We start from the raw sequence: 24565 nt of genomic DNA on the forward strand, positions 1-24565 counted from the left end.
CTACATCAGTCAGTGCTTGTAACCAAGGCTAAGTCTGGTTACTACATCAGTCAGTACTTGTAACCAAGGCTAAGTCTGGCTACTACATCAGTCAGTGCTTGTAACCAAGGCTAAGTCTGGCTACTACATCAGTCAGTACTTGTAACCAAGGCTAAGTCTGGTTACTACATCAGTCAGTACTTGTAACCAAGGCTAAGTCTGGCCACTACATCAGTCAGTACTTGTAACCAAGGCTAAGTCTGGCTACTACATCAGTCAGTGCTTGTAACCAAGGCTAAGTCTGGTTACTACATCAGTCAGTGCTTGTAACCAAGGCTAAGTCTGGCCACTACATCAGTCAGTACTTGTAACCAAGCCTAAGTCTGGCTACTACATCAGTCAGTACTTGTAACCAAGGCTAAGTCTGGTTACTACATCAGTCAGTACTTGTAACCAAGGCTAAGTCTGGTTACTACATCAGTCAGTACTTGTAACCAAGGCTAAGTCTGGCCACTACATCAGTCAGTACTTGTAACCAAGCCTAAGTCTGGTTACTACATCAGTCAGTACTTGTAACCAAGCCTAAGTCTGGTTACTACACCAGTCAGTACTTGTAACCAAGGCTAAGTCTGGTTACTACATCAGTCAGTACTTGTAACCAAGGCTAAGTCTGGTTACTACATCAGTCAGTACTTGTAACCAAGCCTAAGTCTGGTTACTACATCAGTCAGTACTTGTAACCAAGCCTAAGTCTGGCTACTACATCAGTCAGTACTTGTAACCAAGGCTAAGTCTGGTTACTACATCAGTCAGTACTTGTAACCAAGGCTAAGTCTGGTTACTACATCAGTCAGTACTTGTAACCAAGGCTAAGTCTGGCCACTACATCAGTCAGTACTTGTAACCAAGCCTAAGTCTGGTTACTATATCAGTCAGTACTTGTAACCAAGCCTAAGTCTGGTTACTACATCAGTCAGTACTTGTAACCAAGGCTAAGTCTGGTTACTACATCAGTCAGTACTTGTAACCAAGCCTAAGTCTGGCCACTACAACATCAGTCAGTACTTGTAACCAAGCCTAAGACTGGTTACTACATCAGTCAGTACTTGTAACCAAGCCTAAGTCTGGCTACTACATCAGTCAGTACTTGTAACCAAGCCTAAGTCTGGTTACTACATCAGTCAGTACTTGTAACCAAGCCTAAGTCTGGCTACTACATCAGTCAGTACTTGTAACCAAGGCTAAGTCTGGTTACTACATCAGTCAGTACTTGTAACCAAGGCTAAGTCTGGTCACTACATCAGTCAGTACTTGTAACCAAGGCTAAGTCTGGTTACTACATCAGTCAGTACTTGTAACCAAGGCTAAGTGTGGTTACTACATCAGTCAGTACTTGTAACCAAGGCTAAGTCTGGTTACTACATCAGTCAGTACTTGTAACCAAGGCTAAGTCTGGTTACTACATCAGTCAGTACTTGTAACCAAGCCTAAGTCTGGTTACTACATCAGTCAGTACTTGTAACCAAGCCTAAGTCTGGCTACTACATTAGTCAGTTCTTGTAACCAAGCCTAAGTCTGGTTACTACATCAGTCAGTACTTGTAACCAAGCCTAGTCTGGCCACTACATCAGTCAGTACTTGTAACCAATCCTAAGTCTGGCTACTACATCAGTCAGTACTTGTAACCAAGCCTAAGTCGGGTTACTACATCAATCAGTACTTGTAACCAAGGCTAAGTCTGGTTACTACATCAGTCAGTACTTGTAACCAAGCCTAAGTCTGGCCACTACATCAGTCAGTACTTGTGACCAAGGCTAAGTCTGGCCACTACATCAGTCAGTACTTGTAACCAAGGCTAAGTCTGGTTACTACATCAGTCAGTACTTGTAACCAAGCCTAAGTCGGGTTACTACATCAATCAGTACTTGTAACCAAGGCTAAGTCTGGTTACTACATCAGTCAGTACTTGTAACCAAGCCTAAGTCTGGCCACTACATCAGTCAGTACTTGTAACCAAGCCTAAGTCTGGTTACTACATCAGTCAGTACTTGTAACCAAGCCTAAGTCTGGTTACTACATCAATCAGTACTTGTAACCAAGGCTAAGTCTGGTTACTACATCAGTCAGTGCTTGTATCCAAGGCTAAGTCTGGCCACTACAGCATCAGTCAGTACTTGTAACCAAGGCTAAGTCTGGCCACTACATCAGTCAGTGCTTGTAACCAAAGCTAAGTCTGGCCACTACAGCATCAGTTAGTGCTTGTAACCAAGGCTAAGTCTGGCTACTACAGCATCAGTCAGTACTTGTAACCAACCCTAAGTCTGGCTACTACATCAGTCAGTACTTGTAACCAAGGCTAAGTCTGGCCACTACAGCATCAGTCAGTACTTGTAACCAAGCTTAAGTCTGGCTACTACATCAGTCAGTACTTGTAACCAAGCCTAAGTCTGGCCACTACATCAGTCAGTGCTTGTAACCAAGGCTAAGTCTGGCCACTACATCAGTCAGTGCTTGTAACCAAGGCTAAGTCTGACCACTACATCAATCAGTACTTGTAACCTATTCTAAGTCTGGCCACTACATCAGTCAGTGCTTGTAACCAAGGCTAAGTCTGGCCACTACAGCATCAGTCAGTGCTTGTAACCAAGCCTAAGTCTGGCTACTACAACATCAGTCAGTACTTGTAACCAAGCCTAAGTCTGGCCACTACATCAGTCAGTACTTGTAACCAAGGCTAAGTCTGGCCACTACATCAGTCAGTGCTTGTAACCAAGCCTAAGTCTAGCTACTACAACATCAATCAGTACTTGTAACCAAGCCTAAGTATGGCTACTATAACATCAGTCAGTACTTGTAACCAAGGCTAAGTCTGGCCACTACATCAGTCAGTGCTCGTAACCAAGCCTAAGTCTGGCTACTACAACATCAGTCAGTGCTTGTAACCAACCCTAAGTCTGGCTACTACAACATCATTCAGTACTTGTAACCAAGCCTAAGTCTGGCTACTACAACATCATTCAGTACTTGTAACCAAGCCTAAGTCTGGCTACTACAACATCATTCAGTACTTGTAACCAAGCCTAAGTTTTGCTACTACAACATCAGTCAGTACTTGTAACCAAGCCTAAGTCTGGCTACTACAACATCATTCAGTACTTGTAACCAAGCCTAAGTCTGGCTACTACAACATCAGTCAGTACTTGTAACCAAGCCTAAGTCTGGCTACTACATCAGTCAGTACTTGTAACCAAGCCTAAGTCTGGCTACTACAACATCAGTCAGTGCTTGTAACCAAGCCTAAGTCTGGCCACTACAACATCAGTCAGTACTTGTAACCAAGCCTAAGTCTGGCTACTACATCAGTCAGTACTTGTAACCAAGCCTAAGTCTGGCTACTACAACATCAGTCAGTGCTTGTAACCAAGCCTAAGTCTGGCCACTACAACATCAGTCAATACTTGTAACGATAAGATAACTTTAGTGTCATTATGATGGTAAACAATTGTTTGCAGTGCAGACGAGAAGATGTTAGGAGTAACTCAATAAAACTGTTGTATGGAGGTGGTACTAAGAGTAGATGGTGCTGGTGATGGTGACTTAGTGTTGGTGATGATGGTGGCCTAGTGATGGTGATGGTGACCTAGTGTTGATGATGGTGACCTAGTGTTTGTGATGGTGACCTAGTGTTGATAGTGACCTAGTGTTCATGGTGACCTAGTGTTGGTGATGGTGACCTAGTGTTGATGGTGGTGGCCTATTGATGGTGATGGTGACCTAGTGTTGATGATGGTGACCTAGTGTTGGTGATGGTGACCTAGTGTTGGTGGTGACCTAGTGTTGATGGTGACCTAGTGTTGGTGATGGTGACCTAGCGTTGATGATGGTGACCTAGTGTTGGTGATGGTGACCTAGTGTTGATGGTGACCTAGTGTTGATGGTGACCTAGTGTTGGTGATGGTGACCTAGTGTTGATGGTGACCTAGTGTTGATGGTGACCTAGTGTTGGTGATGGTGACCTAGTGTTGATGGTGACCTAGTGTTGATGGTGACCTAGTGTTGGTGATGGTGACCTAGTGTTGATGGTGGTGGCCTAGTGTTGGTGATGGTGACCTAGTGTTGGTGATGGTGACCTAGTATTGGTGATGGTGACCTAGTATTGGTGATGGTGACCTAGTACTAGTGATGGTGACCTAGTACTGGTGATGATGACCTAATACTGGTGATGGTGACCTAGTGTTAGTGATGGTGACCTAGAACTGGTGATGGTGACCTAGTGTTGGTGATGGTGACCTAGTGTTGACGGTGACCTAGTGTTAGTGATGGTGACCTAGTGTTGGTGGTGACCTAGTGTTGATGGTGGTGACCTAGTGTTTGTGATGGTGACCTAGTGTTGATGATGGTGACCTAATGTTGACGGTGACCTAGTGTTGGTGATGGTGACCTAGTGTTGATAATGGTGACCTAGTGTTGACGGTGACCTAGTGTTGGTGATGGTGACCTAGTGTTGATAATGGTGACCAAGTATTGGTGATGGTGACCTAGTGTTGGTGATGGTGACCTAGTGTTGGTGATAGTGACCTAGAAACCATACCCCGGCCGGGATTGAACCCGCGGTCAGAGAGTCTCAAAACTCCAGACCGTCGCCTTAGCCACTTGACCAGCTAGCCACAATGAGATTCGTCAAACGCGACGGGCTGGAGTTTTGAGACTCTCTGACCGCGGGTTCAATCCCGGCCGGGGTATGGTTTGTTTGCAATCGTGTCATTACGATTTCGTGAGTCATAGTGACCTAGTGGTGATGATGGTGACCTAGTGTTGATGGTGCTGACCTAGTGTTGGTGATGGTGACCTAGTGTTGGTGACCTAGTGTTGGTGATGGTGACCTAGTACTGGTGATGGTGACCTAGTACTGGTGATGATGACCTAATACTGGTGATGGTGACCTAATATTGGTGATGGTGACCTAGTACTGGTGATGGTGACCTAGTACTGGTGATGGTGACCTAGTGTTGGTGATGGTGACCAAGTACTGTTGATGGTGACCAAGTACTTGTGATGTGACCAAGTACTGGTGATGATGACCTAGTGTTGATAATGGTGACCTAGTGTTAGTGACCCAGTGTTGGTGATAGTGACCTAGTGTTGATAATGGTGACCAAGTACTGGTGATGGTGAACTAGTGTTGGTGATGGTGACCTAGTGTTGGTGATAGTGACCTAGTGTTGATGGTGACCTAGTGTTGGTGATGGTGACCTAGTGTTGATGGTGACCTAGTGTTAATGGTGACCTTGTGTTGGTGATGGTGACCTAGTGCTGATGGTGGTGACCTAGTGTTGGTGATGGTGACCTAGTGTTGGTGATGGTGACCTAGTGGTGGTGATGGTGACCAAGTACTGGTGATTGTGACCTATCACTGGTGATGGTGACCAAGTACTGGTGATTGTGACCTATCACTGGTGATGGTGACCTAGTACTGGTGATGGTGACCTAGTATTGGTGATGGTGACCTAGTACTGGTGATGGTGACCTAGTACTGGTGATGATGACCTAATACTGGTGGTGACCTAATATTGGTGATGGTGACCTAGTACTGGTGATGGTGACCTAGTACTGGTGATGGTGACCTAGTGTTGGTGATGGTGACCAAGTACTGGTGATGTGACCAAGTACTGGTGATGGTGACCTAGTGTTGATGATGGTGACCAAGTACTGGTGATGGTGACCTAGCACTGGTGATGGTGACCTAGTACTGGTGGTGGTGACCAAGTACTGGTGATGGTGACCAAGTACTGGTGATGGTGACCAAGTACTGGTGACGGTGACCTAGTACTGGTCATGGTGACCAAGTACTGGTGATGGTGACCAAGTACTGGTGATGGTGACCTAGTACTGGTGATGGTGACCAAGTGCTGGTGACGGTGACCTAGTACTGGTGATGGTGACCAAGTACTGGTGATGGTGATCTAGTACCGGTGATGGTGACCAAGTACTGGTGATGGTGACCAAGTACTGGTGACGGTGACCTAGTACTGGTGATGGTGACCTAGTACTGGTGATGGTGACCTAGTACTGGTGGTGAACACGTACTGGTGATGGTGACCTATTACTCGTGATGGTGACCAAGTACTGGTGACGGTGACCTAGTACTGGTGATGGTGACCAAGTACTGGTGATGGTGACCTAGTACTGGTGATGGCGACCAAGTACTGGTGACGGTGACCTAGTAGTGCTGATGGTGACCAAGTACTGGTGATGGTGTCCTAGTACTGGCGATGGTGACAAAGTACTGGTGACGGTGACCTAGTACTTGTGATGGTGACCAAGTACTGGTGATGGTGACCTAGTACTGGTGATTGTGAACCAAGTACTGGAGATGGTGACCTAGTACTGGTGATATTGGCAGCCTAGAACTGGTGATGGTGACCAAGTACTGGTGATGGTGACCTAGTACTGGTGATGGTGGCCAAGTACTGGTGATGGTGACCTAGTACTGGTGATGATCTAGTATTGGTGATGGTGACCTAGTGCTGGTGATCGTGACCAAGTACTGATGATGGTGACCTAATATTGATGGTGACCAAGTACTGGCGATATTGACCTAGTACTGGCGATATTGACCTAGTGTTGGTGATGGTGACCTAATACTGATGATGGTGACCAAGTACTTTTGATGGTGACCTAGTATTGGTGATGGTGACCTAGTACTGGTGATGACCTAGTATTGGTGATGGTGACTTAGTACTGGTGATCTCAGTAGTAGTACCAGTTCCTAGTAACCAGTTACCAGTAACCAGTGTACCAGTAGATGACTCACTACCAACCGTCTGTGTGAATCATTGACTGTATTCATATTGCTGCTGACCATAGCAGGATTTCAAACACCCTCACCCGTAGGCACTATGGGTTGGTCGTAGTAGGAAGCAGAGAGAGACAGGTCGGCTGTTGGTGCTCCCCATACTTTCTGTTATATTATACGTACTACCAGCCTACGTGAGTATTCTTACCCCATTCACGTTATCGAAACCCACATGACAGTGATGGTGACCTAGTATTGGTGATATTGGTCTAGTGTTGGTGATGGTGACCTAGTACTGGTGATGGTGACCAAGTACTGGTGATGGTGACCTAGTACTGGTGATGGTGAACCAAGTACTGTTGATGGTGACCTAGTACTGGTGATGGTGATCTAGTACTGGTGATGGTGACCAAGTACTGGTGATGGTGACCAAGTACTGGTGATGGTGACCTAGTACTGGTGATGGTGACCAAGTACTGGTGATGGTGACCTAGTACTGGTGATGGTGAACCAAGTACTGGTGATGGTGACCTAGTACTGGTGATGGTGACCAAGTACTGATGATGGTGACCTAGTACTGGTGATATTGAACCAAGTACTGGTGATGGTGACCTAGTACTGGTGGTGGTGACCTAGTACTGGTGATGCTGACCAAGTACTGGTGATGGTGACCAAGTACTGGTGATGGTGAACCAAGTACTGGTGATGGTGACCTAGTACTGGCGATGGTGACCTAGTACTGGTGATGGTGACCAAGTACTGGTGATGGTGACCAAGTACTGGTGATGGTGAACCAAGTACTGGTGATGGTGACCTGGTGTTGTTGATGGTGACCCAGTACTGGTGACGGTGTTTCAATTTTTACGAATTCTGATGACTCATGAATCAACATGACTCACCAGTCAACATGACTCACCTGTCAACATGACTCACCAGTCAACATGACTCACCAGTCAACATGACTCACCTGTTTTGTGTTGGTACTCAGCATCGTCAGTGTCAGTGAAGAACCAAGTCTGGAGGACGAACAGAAGAGTCAGTCAGGTCAGTAACACTGTACATACAACAAGTAACATTGTTCATATAAGTAACATTGTTCACACAAGTAACATTGTTCATACAAGTAACATTGTTCATACAAGTAACATTGTTCATACAAGTAACATTGTTCATACAAGTAATATTGTTCGTACAACAAGTAACATTGTTCATACAACAAGTAACATTGTTCATACAACAAGTAACATTGTTCATACAACAAGTAACATTGTTCATACAACAAGTAACATTGTTCATACAACAAGTAACAATGTTCATACAAGTAACATTGTTCATACAACAAGTAACATTGTTCATACAACAAGTAACATTGTTCATACAACAAGTAACATTGTTCATACAAGTAACATTGTTCATACAAGTAGCATTGTTCATACAACAAGTAACATTGTTCATACAACAAGTAACAATGTTCATACAAGTAACATTGTTCATACAACAAGTAACATTGTTCATACAACAAGTAACATTGTTCATACAACAAGTAACATTGTTCATACAACAAGTAACAATGTTCATACAAGTAACATTGTTCATACAACAAGTAACATTGTTCATACAACAAGTAACATTGTTCATACAACAAGTAACATTGTTCATACAACAAGTAACATTGTTCATACAACAAGTAACATTGTTCATACAACAAGTAACATTGTTCATACAACAAGTAACATTGTTCATACAACAAGTAACATTGTTCATACAAGTAACATTGTTCATACAACAAGTAACATTGTTCATACAAGTAACATTGTTCATACAAGTAACATTGTTCATACAAGTAACATTGTTCATACAACAAGTAACATTGTTCATACAAGTAACATTGTTCATACAACAAGTAACAATGTTCACACATCAAGTAACAAGTTACTTTGTTCACACATGGTCCATTAATCTTGACAAGACTGATGGAGTGATCACTTCGACTCCAGGATGAGGGACTGATAACCTCAACCTCCTGATCTTCCCCATCCTTCTGTGTACTGGACTGATGAAGCTCTGTTTCCCCAGTAGATAAATGGTTCCCTAAACTATTTCTCTCTCTGAAAGTGAGAGTAGTTGAGCACACACGTTGACCTGGCAGGCAGCAGAAAGCCCTGGCCCTGGGCCCAGGAGCCTGGCCCAGACCTGGCCCTGGGCCCAGGACCAGGCTCAAGGAGTAGCACAAAACTCTCGAAGCCCATCAAAGGTATATTACAGATGGAAAGGTATATAAGGTGGAGAGGCATACCTGGCTTACCCTGCTCACATATACCTGGAGGTTACCTGGAGGTTATTTCGGGGATCAACGCCCCCGCGGCCCGGTCCATGACCAGGCCTCCCGATGGATCAGGGCCTGATCAACTAGGCTGTTACTGCCAAGGCTGGTGGAATAACGCGGCTGGAAAATATGTAAAGATCTCTTGCTGCTAGCGTAGACTCAGTGAGGTGTAAATCTTAGGAGTACCTTTAAGTAGTAGTCTGAAAGAGAGAAGAGGTTACCTAGAGGTCCCAGAGAGGTCCCCCACAGGTTTCCAAAGGTCCCAAGTCTATACACAAACTTCACAGTGACCTGCGATGCTTGAAGGATGTGCTGCTTGAAGGATATGCTGCTTGAAGGATGTGCAGCTTGAAGGAACTGACTTCTTTCAACACTACGGTGCTCTTCACCAACTCCAAGGCTGAGGGACTGATTACCTCATCTTTTGTATGTAGTTCTTCGCCTTATGTCTTTGTATTGTACTGATAAAGCCACTGGATGGCGAAACGTCTACAAATAAAGATACCCAGATGTTGGACATGTGTCTAATTCTTTATGGTGGAACTGCTTGAATCTCAGTACCTTCACCTTCAGTTGAGCCTCCAGAGTTTTTCTGCTACCGGAGCCGGAGTACACAGGAGCCTCACCACTCCTGATACACACAAGTGTCATTCCACAACTGATAAAGGCGTCTCCAAACCTCATAAAGGCATCTCCACATCTGATAAAGGCGTCTCATACCTGACAAAGGCGTCTCCACACCTGACAAAGGCGTCTCCACACCTGACAAAGGCATCTCCACACACCTGACATACCTGAATCCAATTATCTCCAATTACCCCCATATCAAATCGAGCTCCAAGAAGGACCACGCCCAAGACGCGAGCTTTGATTCAACTGTGTCATTGTTAGCAATCAGAGGAGCAGAGAGCTGCAATTACAGCAGGGTAAAGACTTTATACCCTGTGGCAATGTTCCTGGTCAGATCCCAGGGACCAGCAACCAGTCCCTCTCTGTCAGATCCCAGGAACCAGCAGCTAGCCACCAGTCCCTCTCTGGTCAGACCCCAGGAACCAGAAGCTAGCCACCAGTCCCACTCTGGTCAGACCCCAGGAACCAGCAGCCAGCCACCTGGCCACTAGTCCCTCTCTGGCCAGACCCCGGGAACCAGCAGCTAGCCACCTGTCCCTCTTTAGTCAGACCCCAAGAACCAGCAGCCAGCCACCTGTCCCTCTTTGGTCAGACCCCAGGAACAGAAGCCAGCCACCTGTCCCTCTTTGGTCAGACCCCAGGAACCAGCAGCCAGCCACCTGTCCCTCTTTGGTCAGACCCCAGGAACCAGCAGCTAGCCACCAGTTCCTCTCTGGTCAGACCCCAGGGACCAGCAGCCAGCCAGTCACCAGTCCCTCTCCGAGTGTCTGAAAACATGACCTGACAAACTTCTCTCCACTTCCCGCCTTGCTCATCCCTCCCTTCGCCTGCCTTCCCGATGACTCTTCTCGGGGAAGGGACGGTCAAACTAGCGGAATGTCACTCTAAACCGCCCTGTCATCCAACACAGCCAGCCCTGGCTGGCTGTGTTGGATGACAGGAGAGAGAGAGAGACGTACAGATTAGTCGGTTGTGACACTAGCAGCTGGCCACATGGGGAACCAGCTGTGATGTGAGTGGTTATATGTTAGGGCTGGGTGTCAGACCAGGTGTCAAACCAGGTCTCAGACCAGGCCTCCCAGGCTGGAAAGGAAACATTACAGGGCTAAGAACTATTAAGAAAGGAAAGGGTAGGAGAGTATAGGTATGTATGTACTGGATATATCTTACCTTTGATATATCTTTGAAGAGTTTCAAGAGTTTATCTACTCTCCGAGCCCGGCCATGGGCCAGGCTCTTCTGGTGGTTGCCTAGTCAACCAAGCTGTTGCTGCTGGAGGCCCGCTGCCCCACATATCCATCACATTTTGGTTGATTTAGTAGAGCTTTCTGGTCTAAGTTTTACCTGTCATTCTGCGTGATCATGAGCGGTAGTGGTGGTTGTGGTGGTGGTGGTGGAGGGTTGGGATGGTAGCGGTTATGGGATGGAGGGGGGTTGAAGGGAAAGTGGTTGAGAGGTAGGTAGGTGGCCCGCAGGTACCATGATCCTTGTGATGGTCATCAGGTACTCACCTGGTGGGTAAACCACAATCTACCAACCAACATGCCCACAACTACCGCTACCACCATCATCCTACCATCACCACCACCAAGGCACGGTCCTCGCCCCAGTTTTTCATTCTTAATAAACCTGACAGACAGGGACATAAATCATAACATTGTATGATCCTTTGCAGACGATAGTAAGAGTGTGCACGAGAGTGTCATCCACTGAGGACGCTAAATCTCCAAGCTGAGATTTAACGTCTCCAGTGGACCACTGAGAACAAATTTCACCTAATACACTACCTTCATCCCAGTGGATCAAGGCCTGATCAATCAGATTGTTCTGGCCGCACGCAATCCAGGGTATGAACTAGCACCCGGCTGGTCAGGCACTGACTTTAGGAATTTATCCAACTCCCTCTTGAAGACAGTCAGGGGTCTACTGGTAATCCCTCTTATGAACAATTGGAAGCTCATGAAAACTTTTGGGCCCCTGACACTTATTGTGCTTTCTCTTAGTGTACTCATGGCACCTCTGATTTTCGTTGGGGGTACACCGTCTGCCGAGTCTTTTACTTTCGTAGGGAGTAATTTCTATGTGCATATTTGGGACCATTTCCTCTAGGAATTTCCAGATGTAACTTATGATGTATCTTTCTCGCCTGTCCTCCAAGGAGTACAGGTCAAGTGACTGCAACCATTCCCAGTAATTAAGGTGTTTTACTGAATTATTACGAGTATATTAACTTTTCACTCTATTGTGCGGTTACAATTTATTTGTACATCGTTCCAGCTTCCATTTCCTAAAATTTTCCATAACAGAGTAACTGGAATTTGTCCTCACTGAACATCATATTGTTCTCTGCGGTCCACTGGAAGACTTGGTTTATATCTACTTAGAGGTTTACTGTGTCCTCAGTGGATAAGTCTCATGCAGATTTTAGAATCGTCTACGATGGATGACAGCTGTCTATGGTTTACATCTCTGTCTGTGTCTATGAGGATGAGGAACAGGATGAGGGCGAGTACTGTGCCTTGTGGAACACAGCTTTTCACAACAGCAGCCTCCGACTATATTTACCATTACTCTGTGCGTTCTCTTGGATAGAGAGTTAAAGACCCATCTGGCCACGTTTCCAGTTATTCCTTTATCACATATTTTGTGTGCTATTATACCATGGTCGCAACAGTCTATGTACATTATTGTGAAAGAACTGGGAGTGATCATGTCAGATATTACATTCAAGAATCACAACACGGTGCCCCGCGGCCTGGTAGCTAAAGCTCTCGCTTCACACGGCGAGTGTCTGGGTTCGATTCCCAGAGAGGGTAGAAACATCAGAAGCGTTTACACCGGTTGTCCATATTCCCCATAAGTAAAAATGGGTACCTGGGTGTTAGTGGACTGGTGTGGGTCGCATCCTGGGACAAAACTGACCTAATTTGCGGGAAATGCTCAGAATAACAAGAGGCTTTCTACATAGTAGTATATCACTGATGTCAGCTATGGTCTGTATATCTCGTACATGTACTGGTAGAAATAAAGATGCTGTTGTTGTTATTTTAACTAGAATGTTGCAAACAAGACATGTGAAGCCAGTGATGACACTCATCAGGTCGCTGGTTCTCCCTCGTAAGGCAGGAGACACTCATCAGGTCGCTGGTTCTCCCTCGTAAGGCAGGAGACACTCATCAGGTCGCTGGTTCTCCCTCGTAAGGCAGGAGAAACTACTCACCTGGATAATGTACACACAACCTTCACACCTCGTATATACCCAGTCCAAAAATCTAAATTACCGGGGGTGCTTGAGTCCCTTACAACTTATGAGAGAGACATCATAATATAGACTGAAATTACTATATATGAAAATAAGAGGCTTGGAAAATGGTACAAGGTACCTGTAGTGATAAGGGGCAAGTTGAGTACTATAACTAGTACTGTTACCTAGTACACAAAAAAACCATACCCCCGGCCGGGATTGAACCTGCGGGTTCAATCCCGGCCGGGGGTATGGTTTATTTGCAATCGTGTCATTACGATTTCTTAAGTCACCTAGTACACAATTCAACAACACATCAACAGCCTACCTTCATGCATGAGAGATGTCAACACATGTCTGGCTGCCTTCAAGAGAACCTTGATAAGTTCCCCAAGTTAGTTCCTGATCAGCCAGGCTGTGGTGCATATACTGGACTGCAGGCGGCGGCCACCAACAACCTGATCGATTAGGCCAGCAACCAGAAGGCCTGGTCTGGGACCAGGTCGCGGGGGTGGTGACCCCAGTATCAACCCCCAAGCTAAAAGTCAACCCCTACCCTGCCCTTCTCCCTCCCATAAATCCACCTACCCCTCCACCAGCACCTTTCCCTCCCATAAATCCACCCTACTCTCCTCCACGACCCCTTCCCCACAGATCCCCCTCCTCCACGACCCCTTCCCCACAGATCCCCCTCCCCCTCCCCTTAGATCAACCCTCCCCCTGGTTTCCCTACACACAAACGCACACAATATGTTCAGCAGAGCATTTTATCTGCGTGCTTATGGTTGAGAGTGTAATGATGTGTGGCTGGGAGCACCGCCCCTGGTGACCCCCACACCAGTCACTGCTGGTGCTAACACCTCCCCTCTCACCCTCACTTCTATCTCTCTCCCCTTTATTTCTCTCCCCTTTTTCCCTCCCTCTCCCCACCACCACTCACACCCGGGGGGGGGGACAAGAGAAAGGAAAGCTCCGAGTACCTTCTACGTCGTTACCATGTCTGCCTTGGTCCATCTCTCTTCACCACCAGCCGGGCTGTGGTTCGTACGTCGGTTTACGTGCGGCCAGCAGTAATAGCCTGGCTGATCAGACCCTGATCCACCACGAGGTCTAGTCATGGACCTGGCCGCGGGGGCATTGACCCCAGAAACCCCCACACACAAAAGGCCAAGTGTCTTTGATAACTAGTAACTATTACTACACACGAGAGGGAGGGTAGTGAGGGAGGGTAGTGAGGGAGGGTAGTGAGGGAGAGTAGTGAGGAAGAGTAGTGAGGGAGGGTAGTGAGGGAGGGTAGTGAGGGAGGGTAGTGAGGGAGGGTAGTGAGGGAGGGTAGTGAGGGAGAGTAGTGAGGAAGAGTAGTGAGGGAGGGTAGTGAGGGAGAGTAGTGAGGGAGGGTAGTGAGGGAGGGTAGTGAGGGAGAGTAGTGAGGAAGAGTAGTGAGGGAGGGTAGTGAGGGAGGGTACTGAGGGAGGGTAGTGAGGGAGGGTAGTGAGGGAGGGTAGTGAGGGAGGGTAGTGAGGGAGAGTAGTGAGGGAGAGTAGTGAGGGAGGGTGGTGAGGGAGGGTAGCGAGGGAGGGTAGCGAGGGAGGGTAGTGAGGGAGGGTAGTGAGGGAGGGTAGTGAGGGAGGGTAGTGAGGGAGGGTAGTGAGGGAGGGTAGTGGGGGAGGGTAGTGTGGGAGAGTAGTGAGGGAGGGTAGTGAGGGAGAGTAGTGAGGGAGGGTAGTGAGGGAGGGTAGTGAGGGAGAGTAGTGAGGGAGGGTAGTGAGGGAGGGTAGTGAGGGAGAGTAGTGAGGGAGAGTAGTGAGGGAGGGTAGTGAGGGAGGGTAGTGAGGGAGGGTAGTGAGGGAGGGTAGTGAGGGAGGGAAGTGAGGGAGAGTAGTGAGGGAGGGTAGTGAGGGAGGGTAGTGAGGGAGGGTAGTGAGGGAGAGTAGTGAGGGAGGGTAGTGAGGGAGGGTAGTGAGGGAGGGTAGTGAGGGAAGGTAGTGAGGGAGGGTAGTGAGGGAAGGTAGTGAGGGAGGGTAGTGAGGGAGGGTAGTGAGGGAGGGTAGTGAGGGAGGGTAGTGAGGGAGAGTAGTGAGGGAGGGTAGTGAGGGAGGGTAGTGAGGGAGGGTAGTGAGGGAGGGTAGTGAGGAAGGGTAGTTAGGGAGGGTAGTGAGGGAGGGTAGTGATGGAGGGTATGAGGGAGGGTAGTGAGGGAGGGTAGTGAGGGAGGGTAGTGAGGGAGGGTAATGAGGGAGGGTAGTGAGGGAGGGAAGTGAGGGAGGGTATGAGGGAGGATAGTGAGGGAGGGTATGAGGGAGGGTAGTGAGGGAGGGTAGTGATGGAGGGTATGAGGGAGGGTAGTTAGGGAGGGTAGTGAGGGAGGGTAGTGAGGGAGGGTAGTGAGGAAGGATAGTGAGGAAGGGTAGTGAGGGAGGATAGTGAGGGAGGGTAGTGAGGGAGGATAGTGAGGGAGGATAGTGAGGGAGGATAGTGAGGGAGGGTAGTGAGGGAGGGTATGAGGGAGGATAGTGAGGGAGGGTAGTGAGGGAGGGTAGTGAGGGAGGGTAATGAGGGAGGGTAGTGAGGGAGGGTAGTGAGGGAGGGTAGTGAGGAGGGTATGAGGGAGGGTATGAGGGAGGGTAGTGAGGGAGGGTAGTGAGGGAGGGTAGTGAGGGAGGGTAGTGAGGGAGGGTAGTGCGGACATGGACACAGTAACTCTACTCTGCTCCCACGGTCATGTTAAGCTCTCACACTATCTCACTTTCATCTCTCTCTCTCTCTCTCTCTCTCTCTCTCTCTCTCTCTCTCTCTCTCTCTCTCTCTCTCTCTCTCTCTCTCTCTCTCTATCTATCTATCTATCTATCTATCAATCTCAGGCTTGCAACACTAACACAGGAACTGAGTAACGTACATTAACTAACCAACTAGCCATGATGAACAGAGGAGACACAACCACAACGTTCAGGATACTCACAAACACAAAACATCCTCCCACACAAAACGTCACTATGTTATTCTCACATAAGAACGTCAGTAAAACCACTGCCATGATAAAATGGCAAAAGCCAACCTCAAACACAGCTTATGGAACGGGTATGACAGGGCCACAGACCATGCCTCCAACGTATGCACCACAACCCGGCTGAACAGCAACTGTTCTGAGGATTCTGTCGAACTCCCCCTTGAAGACAGCCAGGAGTTTGTTGGCGGTCCTCCCTTATGTACGACGGGAGGGTGTTGAAGAGTGGCGGGGCCTTAACACTTATTGAGCTAACTGGAGGTATCCTGCACCGTCTGTCAAGCCTCCTGTGTTCATCAGCATTAATTTCAGTGTGCAGGTTATTATGATGTATCTTTCTCGCCTACAAACCATACCCCGGCCGGGATAGAACCCGCGGTCAGAGAGTCTCAAAACTCCAGACCGTCGCCTTAGCCACTAGACCAGCTAGCCACAATAAGATTCGTCCAACTGGGTATATTTCTACACCATAGGAAGGTCAGCACAGGCACCACTGTGACCACAAATGCAAGTTTTTACAGACGAATCTCCAGCTAGCGTGGCCGTGACAAACTCTAGCTCAAGTCCCCTCACTGCCGTCAACATGACTCACGAAATCGTAATGACACGATTGCAAACAAACCATACCCCGGCCGGGATTGAACCCGCGGTCAGAGAGTCTCAAAACTCCAGCTCGTCGCGTTGGACGAATCTTATTGTGGCTAGCTGGTCTAGTGGCTAACGCGACGGGTTGGAGTTTTGAGACTCTCTGACCGCGGGTTCAATCCCGGCCGGGGGTATGGTTTGTTTGCAATCGTGTCATTACGATTTCGTGAGTCATGTTTCTCGCCTACGTTCTGAAGAGTACAGTTCTAGGGACTTCAAGCACTCCCAGTAGTCCAGGTGCTGGACTGGGTTTATTTGAGCTGTGAAGGTTCTCAGTACATTTTGACCCGCCTTGAAGGTGGCTGTTAGTAGACAGCAATATTCCAGCCTAGAGGGAACCAGCGACCTGAAGTGTCATCCCTGGCTTGGCATCTCTTGTTCTGAAGGCTTTAGTTATCCACTTATCGCTTTTCTTACAGTTGCAATAATAAAATTTGTGTGTTCCTTGAAGGTGAGATTTAAAATTATCACTCCCAGGTCTCTCATATTTGACTTACGTTCTACTGAGTTTGTCTTATAGTCCGATCTTGTTTTAACTTCCTCCGTTCTTCCGAGACGGAAGCCTGGCAGTGGGTCGTACGTCAGTTTGCGTACGGCCAGAAGTAACAGCCTGGTTGATCAGACCGAGCCGTGGGGGCCCCGAAACCCTCTCCAGGTATACTTCAGGTAACTGAAATTTGTCCTCACTGAACATCATATTGTTTGTGTCAGTGGTCCACTGGAAGACTTGGGACTTGAGCTAGAGTTCGTCACGGCCACGCTAGCTGGAGATTCGTCTGTAAAAACTTGCATTTGTGGTCACAGAGGTGCCTATGCTAACCTTCCTATGGTGTAGAAATATACCTAGTTGGATGAATCTTATTGTGGCTAGCTGGTCCAGTGGCTAACGCGACGGGCTGGAGTTTTGAGACTCTCTGACCGCGGGTTCTATCCCGCCCGTGGTATGGTTTGGTTTATATCAGCTTGGTTTATATACCTGCACGTCATGATACAGTGCTCTATGGTTTACGTCACTGTTTGTGTCAGATATGAGAATAGGGAAGAGAAGTGGGGCGAGAACAGTGGCTTCAAGAACGGAAATTTTCACTGTAGTGGCCACTGATTTCACTGTTTACTGTTACTCTGTTATATAGTTGGTAATCCATCTGCCCACCTTCCTTGTTATTCCTTGTGTACGACTTTACAGCAGGTTCGATTCCTGTCCAGCTCTTGAGGAAAACACAACACTGTCAGCACGCAGCACTGTCAGCACGCAACACTCAGCACAGAGCACTGTCAGCCTTGCTAGCCTCTCCCTCCTCTACTTCCCCTTGCAACTATCAACCTTCCATCTATCCCGTTGCACTATCTATTCATCAAGGCCGTGTCCCGTGGTTCCACCAGCTGCTATCTATCGACCCTCTCCCCTCCCCTTTTCCTCCCCTCTCTCTCTCCCCTCCTCTATTCAACTCTCAATTTGTTCCTCATTATTTGAACGTGATATAACGCAACCCATGGTAGGCTCCCCCTCCCCTCAACCCATGGTAGGCTCCCCCTCCCCCTCAACCGATGGTAGGCTCCCCCTCCCCTCAACCCATGGTAGGCTCCCCCTCCCCCTCAACCTATGGTAGGCTCCCCCTCCCCTCAACCCATGGTAGGCTCCCCCTCCCCCTCAACCTATGGTAGGCTCCCCCTCCCCTCAACCCATGGTAGGCTCCCCCTCCCCTCAACCCATGGTAGGCTCCCCCTCCCCTCAACCCATGGTAGGCTCCCCCTCCCCTCAACCTATGGTAGGCTCCCCCTCCCCTCAACCCATGGTAGGCTCCCCCTACCCCTCAACCCATGGTAAGCTCCCCCTCCCCTTCAACCTATGGTAAGCTCCCCCTCCCCCTCAACCCAAGGTAAGCTCCCCCTCAACCCATGGTAAGCTCCCCCTCAACCCATGGTAAGCTCCCCCTCCCCCTCAACCCATGGTAAGCTCCCCCTCCCCCTCAATCCATGATAAGTTCCCCCCTCCCCCTCAACCCATGGTAAGCTCCCCCTCCCCTTCAACCTATGGTAAGCTCCCCCTCCCCCTCAACCCATGGTAAGCTCCCCCGCCCCGCAACCCATGGTAAGCTCCCCCTCCCCCTCAACCCATGGTAAGCTCCCCCTCCCCCTCAATCCATGATAAGTTCCCCCCTCCCCCTCAACCCATGGTAAGCTCCCCCTCCCCCTCAATCCATGGTAAGTTCCCCCTCCCCCTCAACCCATGGTAAGCTCCCTCTGCCCTCAACCCATGGTAAGCTCCTCCTGCCCTCAACCCATGGTAAGCTCCCCCTGCCCTCAACCCATGGTAAGCTCCCCTTCCCCTCAAACCATGGTAAGCTCCCCCTCCCCCAATGGTAAACTCCCCCTGCCCTCAACCCATGGTAAGCTCCCCTGCCCTCAACCCATGGTAAGCTCCCCCTCCCCTCAACCCATGGTAAGCTCCCCCTCCCCCTCAACCCATGGTAAGCTCCCCCTCCCCCTCAACCTATGGTAAGCTTTCCCTTCCCTCAACCCATGGTAAGCTTTCCCTCCCCCTCAATCCATGGTAAGCTTTCCCTCCCCCTCAACCCATGGTAAGCTTTCCCTCCCCCTCAACCCATGGTAAGCTACCCTCCCCCTCAACCCATGGTAAGCTCTCCTTCCCCCTCAACCCATGGCAAGCTCCCCTCCCCCTCAACACATGATAAGCTCCCCCTCCCTCTCAACCCGAGGTAAGCTCCCTTCCCCCTGCCAACCCACGGTAAACTTCCCTCCCCATGTCAACCCATAGTAAGCTCCCCTTTTCTTCACCCCATAGTAATTTTCTCTCCCTCACCCCACTGTACTCTTACTCCTCTCCCATAGTACTCCCCTCCCCCATCCTTCCACAAGGTTCTCTTAAGATATCACTTCTTATTCTCATCTCTTTTGTTCGCCTCTTTTTTCTCTCTCCCTCTCCTCCCCTTTCCTCACCCTCGCCACCCTCTCCCTCTCCTCCCCTTTCCTCTCCCTCGCCACCCCCCTCTTTTTCCCCTAAGACGGTCTTTATCAACGAACCCTCTGCTCCTTTATTGCCCACTCCCCCCACTCCAATCCCTCCCCCACCCATTCATACGCCCCCTAGCTGACAATCGTGGGCGTGGGCGTGGGCGTGGGACAAGGAGGGTGTCACAGCCTCTCATCAAATTCCAAGTAACAGAGATTCTTGTTGACGCTCTTAGAGATCAACTGAGACCAGTGTGTCTCACTCCGTGTGTCTCTGTGTCTCACTTAGTGTCTCCTGCCTATCTGCAGGGCAGTCCGGGGATTAACGCCCCCGCGACCCTGTCCACGACCAGGCCTCGCGGTGGATAAGGGCCTGATCAACAAGGCTGTTACTGCTGGCCGCACGCAATCCAACGTACGAGTGGGAGGCTGTTGAACAGTCTTGGGCTCCGGACACTTACTGAGTTTTCTCTTAGTGTACCAGTGGCGCCCCTACTTTTCACTAGGGGTATGTTGCGTCACCTGCCAAGTCTTTTGCTTTCGTATGGAGTGATTGCTGTGTGCATATTAGGGACCAGTCCCTCGAGAATCTTCCAGGTGTAGATTATGATATATCTCTCTCGCCTGCGCTCCAGTGAGTACAAGTCAAGTGCTTCCAGGCGCTCCCAGTAGTTAAGATGTTTGATGGAACTTATACGTGCAATAAAGGTTCTCTGTACATTCTCTAGCTCTGCAATTTCACCTGCCTTGAATGGAGATGTTAATGTACAGCAGTATTCCAGCCTAGAGAGAATAAGTGATTTAAAAAGGACCATCATTGGCTTAGCATCTCCTATATTGAATGTTCTCGTTATCCATCCTATCAGTTTCCTCGCAGATGTGATAGTGGCATTGTTGTGGTCCTTGAAGGTGAGGTCTTCAGACATTACCACTCCCAGGTCCTTCACATTACTTTTCCGCTCTATTGTGTGATTGGAGTTTGTAGTATACTCAGTTCTAGTTATTATTTCCTCCAGTTTTCCATAACGGAGTAGTTGGAATTTGTCTTCATTGAACATCATATTGTTCTCTGTTGCCCATTGGAAAACTTGGTTTATATCTTCTTGGAGCTTTGCCGTGTCCTCACTGGATGACACTCTCATGCAGATCCTAGTATCGTCTGCAAAAGATGATACAGCGCTGTGGTTTACATCTCTGTCTATGTCTGATATGAGAATAAGGAACAGGATAGGTGCGAGTACTGTGCCTTGTGGGACAGAGCTCTTCACTATGGCAGCATCTGATTTAACTCTGTTTACCACTACTCATTGTGTGCGATTGGTTAGAAAGTTGAAGATCCATCTGCCTACTTTGCCGGTTATCCCTTTAGCACGCATTTTGTGTGCTATTACACCATGGTCGTACTTGTCAAAGGCTTTTGCAAAGTCTGTGTATACTACATCCCATTCTGTTTGTTTTCCAGTGCATCTAGGACCATATCATAGTGGTCAAGCAGTTGCGAAAGGCAGGAGCGACCTGCTCTGATGCCATGTTGCCCTGGGTTGTGCAATTTTTGGGAGTTCAGGTGGTTTGCTATCCTGTTTCTTAGAACTCTTTCAAAGATTTGTATGGTGTGGGAGTTAAAGCTATTGGTCTATAGTTCTTAGCTACTGCTTTGCTGCCACCTTTATGGAGTGAGGCTATATCTGTTGTTTTTAGTGACTGTGGAATCTCGCCTCTGTCTAAGCTCCTTCTCCATAGCATACTTAGGGCCCGTGAGAGGGGTTTCTTGCAGTTTTTAATGAACACCGAGTTCCACGAGTCTGGGCCTGGGGCTGAGTGCATGGGCATGTCGTCGATGGCTGTCTCAAAGTCTAGTGGAGCTAAAGTTATGTCATAAATCTGGCCTACATTGGCAGGGTTTTGAGGCTCATTCACGAAATAATTGTTTGGATCGTCTATCTTTAAACTGGTTAGTGGCTCGCTGAACACTGAGTCATACTGCAATTTCAGAATCTCGCTCATTTCTTTGTTGTCGTCAGTGTAGGATCCGTCTTGTCTGAGCAGGGGCCCTATACTAGAAGTGGTTTTTTGACTTGTTTTTGGCATATGAAAAGAAATATTTCGAATTTCTTTCAATTTCATTAATCGCTTTTAGCTCTTCTTGTCTCTCCTGGATCCTGTATGAGTCCTTTAACTTCAGCTCAATATTTTCCACTTCCCTGGTTAGCACTTCCTTCCGTGTATCAGATAATCTGGCATTCTTGAGGAGCTCAATGATTCTTCGTCTTCTCCTGTAGAGGGAGCGTCTCTCTCTCTCCAGTTTACTTCTTTTCTTTTGTCTTATAGGAATATACCTTGAACATACTTTAGCTACCAATAGGGTGATCTTTTCGAGGCATTGGTTAGGGTCCATGTAATTTAAGATATCCTCCCAGCATGTTTCATTTAGGGCATAGTTTACCTGATCCCAGATGATGTTCTTGTTGTTGAAGTTGAATTTGGTAAAGGTACTCTCATAACTGTATGTATCTTGCCGATCAGAACTCCTGTGCATGCAAGTCTGGACTTCGATTAGATTGTGATCAGAATTTGTTGTTTTTGATATTGTTATATTTCTTACCAGGTCCTCATTATTTGTGAAAATAAGGTCCAGTGTGTTCTCCAGTCTTGTTGGCTCCACTATCTGCTGACTTAGGGTGTGTTTGTTGCAGAAATTCAGCAGCTCCTGCGTGTGTGGCCTTTCATCTGAGCTACCTCCAGAGATTATTTCTGCTACTACATTATTTGTTATATTCTTCCATTTTGTGTGTCTTAGACTGAAGTCACCAAGCAGCAAGATGTTTGGGGATGGAGCTGGAAAGTTATCCAGACAGGAGTCGATTTTTGACAGTTGTTCTTTGAACTGTTGGGAAGTTGCATCTGGTGGTTTATATACAAGTACAATGACTAAGTTTTGGTTCTTGATTTTTATTGTCAGAACTTCAACTACATTATTTGTGGTGTTCAGTATCTCTGTGCAAATGAGAGACTCTTTGACATACAGGCCAACCCTCCCTTGTTGCCTGTTCTTTCTGTCGCATCTGAAAAGGTTGTATCCAGGTATCCATATTTCACTGTCAAAGTAATCTTTTGCGTGGGTCTCTGTGAAGGCTGCAAACAGTGCATTTGACTCCCCTAGAAGTCCACTAATGAAAGGTATTTTGTTGTTTGTGGATGGCTTAAGGCCCTGAGGTTGTGTTGCATGTTTGTTGGGGGGATTTTGTTGTTGACATCAGTAACTGTGAGCCCGGAGGTGACACTGTGAGCCCGGAGGTGCCACTGTGAGCCCGGAGGCGCCACTGTGAGCCCGGAGGCGCCACTGTGAGCCCGGAGGTGCCACTGTGAGCCCGGAGGTGCCACTGGCTGTTCCTCCAGTCCAACAAGGCTCCAAGGTGGTGGACTATTTTGGTTATTTCTTTCCATTTTCTTTCTTCGTTTCCTACCACTAAAAAATCACTTGGGGTGTTGTCATAGCTACCATAGCTACTGTGATGTGTTGTATGGTGTGTGCCTCCTGGTCCCTTTTAGATGATATGCAGTGCAATTGGTATTGTAACATTGTTTTTCAAGGACTGAAGACTGACACATCTCATTTATAGATGGATATTACCAACACAGACGTAATGTGGCCCGGTGGCCTGGTGGCTAAAACTCCCGCTTCACACACGGAGGGCCCGGGTTCGATTCCCGGCGGGTGGAAATTCCGACACGTTTCCTTATCATGTGGGAGTTCGATACGTGGATTAGGGTAGAAATACTCACGTAGGCTGTTATTACTTATAATTGCTGTTATGTGGAGGGAGCCCGCAGCCGTTACCTGTCTCCTTGGTTACACTCGTAATACTGACTAGCCGGCTGGCCAGTACCCCGTAGTGGGTCTTTTGAAATAGTGTCAGCTCAGCACAATATGAAAGACCGTGACTCAAGACGGTTGGTCGTTGGGTCAACGGACAGGTTACTGGTAACTGGTTACTACTACTGAGACTGGTAACTGGTTACTACTACTGAGAGCTCGGCGACGCTAACGTATGTCGTCCCAACATACAACTAATACAAACTAGAGATGGCAGGTATACGGCTTGGGCTGATTCTATACAATGTCAAAGTACACAACATTAAACATTATAGATACATAAGTAGAACATTAGAATGAAAGCGTACGTAACTGAAACTGTAATACAATACAAGGTATACTATAGTACAACTTAAAACTCAACAAATGAACAACGAACTCAACATTGAGATTACAAGTGATAAAAACAAAAATTTTGATCGATCGATCTGTATTCATGTGATCTACGGATTCTGAGGAAGGAATATATACAAAGAAAGAGTGTTTAACAGAAAGGCAGATTCGGTGCACGCAAATCTAGACTGTTAACTCTCAGAATGCGGAGAGAACATGAACACAAAAAAAAAATTCTTGAATACTGATAAGTTGATACTGTAATTATTCATCTATACAGGTTATTTACATTTAACCCCAACTCTGCTAGGGTAAGATTGGCATATGCAGAATGGGTGTCATCTCTGGGAGGATCAAACTCTGTAGCATTGGCTAACTCATGCTGTATTTGAGGCAAATCTGAATTGGAAGTTACAAATGATACTTGAGGATTTCTCAATACCTGTCGTGTACGTAGGGAATAACGACATTCAGGTTGATCGTCTGACTGAGTATCAGAGGAAGAGAGTACAGGATCAGGAGGATTGTCAGAGTCTGTCACATTAGTCTGGGTTGGAACATCATTATCATCACATACTAACTTCATATGATCCAAATGCGATTCTTTATAGGTACCTGGGTGTTAGTCGACTGGTGTGGGTCGCATCCTGGGGGATAAGATTAAGGACCCCAATGGAAATAAGTTAGACAGTCCTCGATGACGAACTGACTTTCTTGGGTTATCCTGGGTGGCTAACCCTCCGGGGTTAAAAATCCGAACG

At 47.7% G+C, this 24565-nt stretch overlaps 1 protein-coding gene across 1 annotated transcript in view; it reads right to left on the reverse strand.

The window, feature by feature from the left end:
• Positions 1 to 24565, reverse strand: part of fng (Fringe glycosyltransferase) — a 191838-nt gene that overhangs the window by 80595 nt on the left and 86678 nt on the right. Inside the window, exon 2 of the mRNA XM_070082971.1 lies at positions 7743 to 7791. Coding sequence (XP_069939072.1) covers positions 7743 to 7791 — 49 coding nt within the window. The remainder of the gene's footprint in view (positions 1 to 7742; positions 7792 to 24565) is intronic.

The sequence above is a fragment of the Cherax quadricarinatus genome, chromosome 8 (genome assembly GCF_038502225.1).
Source record: "Cherax quadricarinatus isolate ZL_2023a chromosome 8, ASM3850222v1, whole genome shotgun sequence".
NCBI lineage: Eukaryota > Metazoa > Arthropoda > Malacostraca > Decapoda > Parastacidae > Cherax > Cherax quadricarinatus.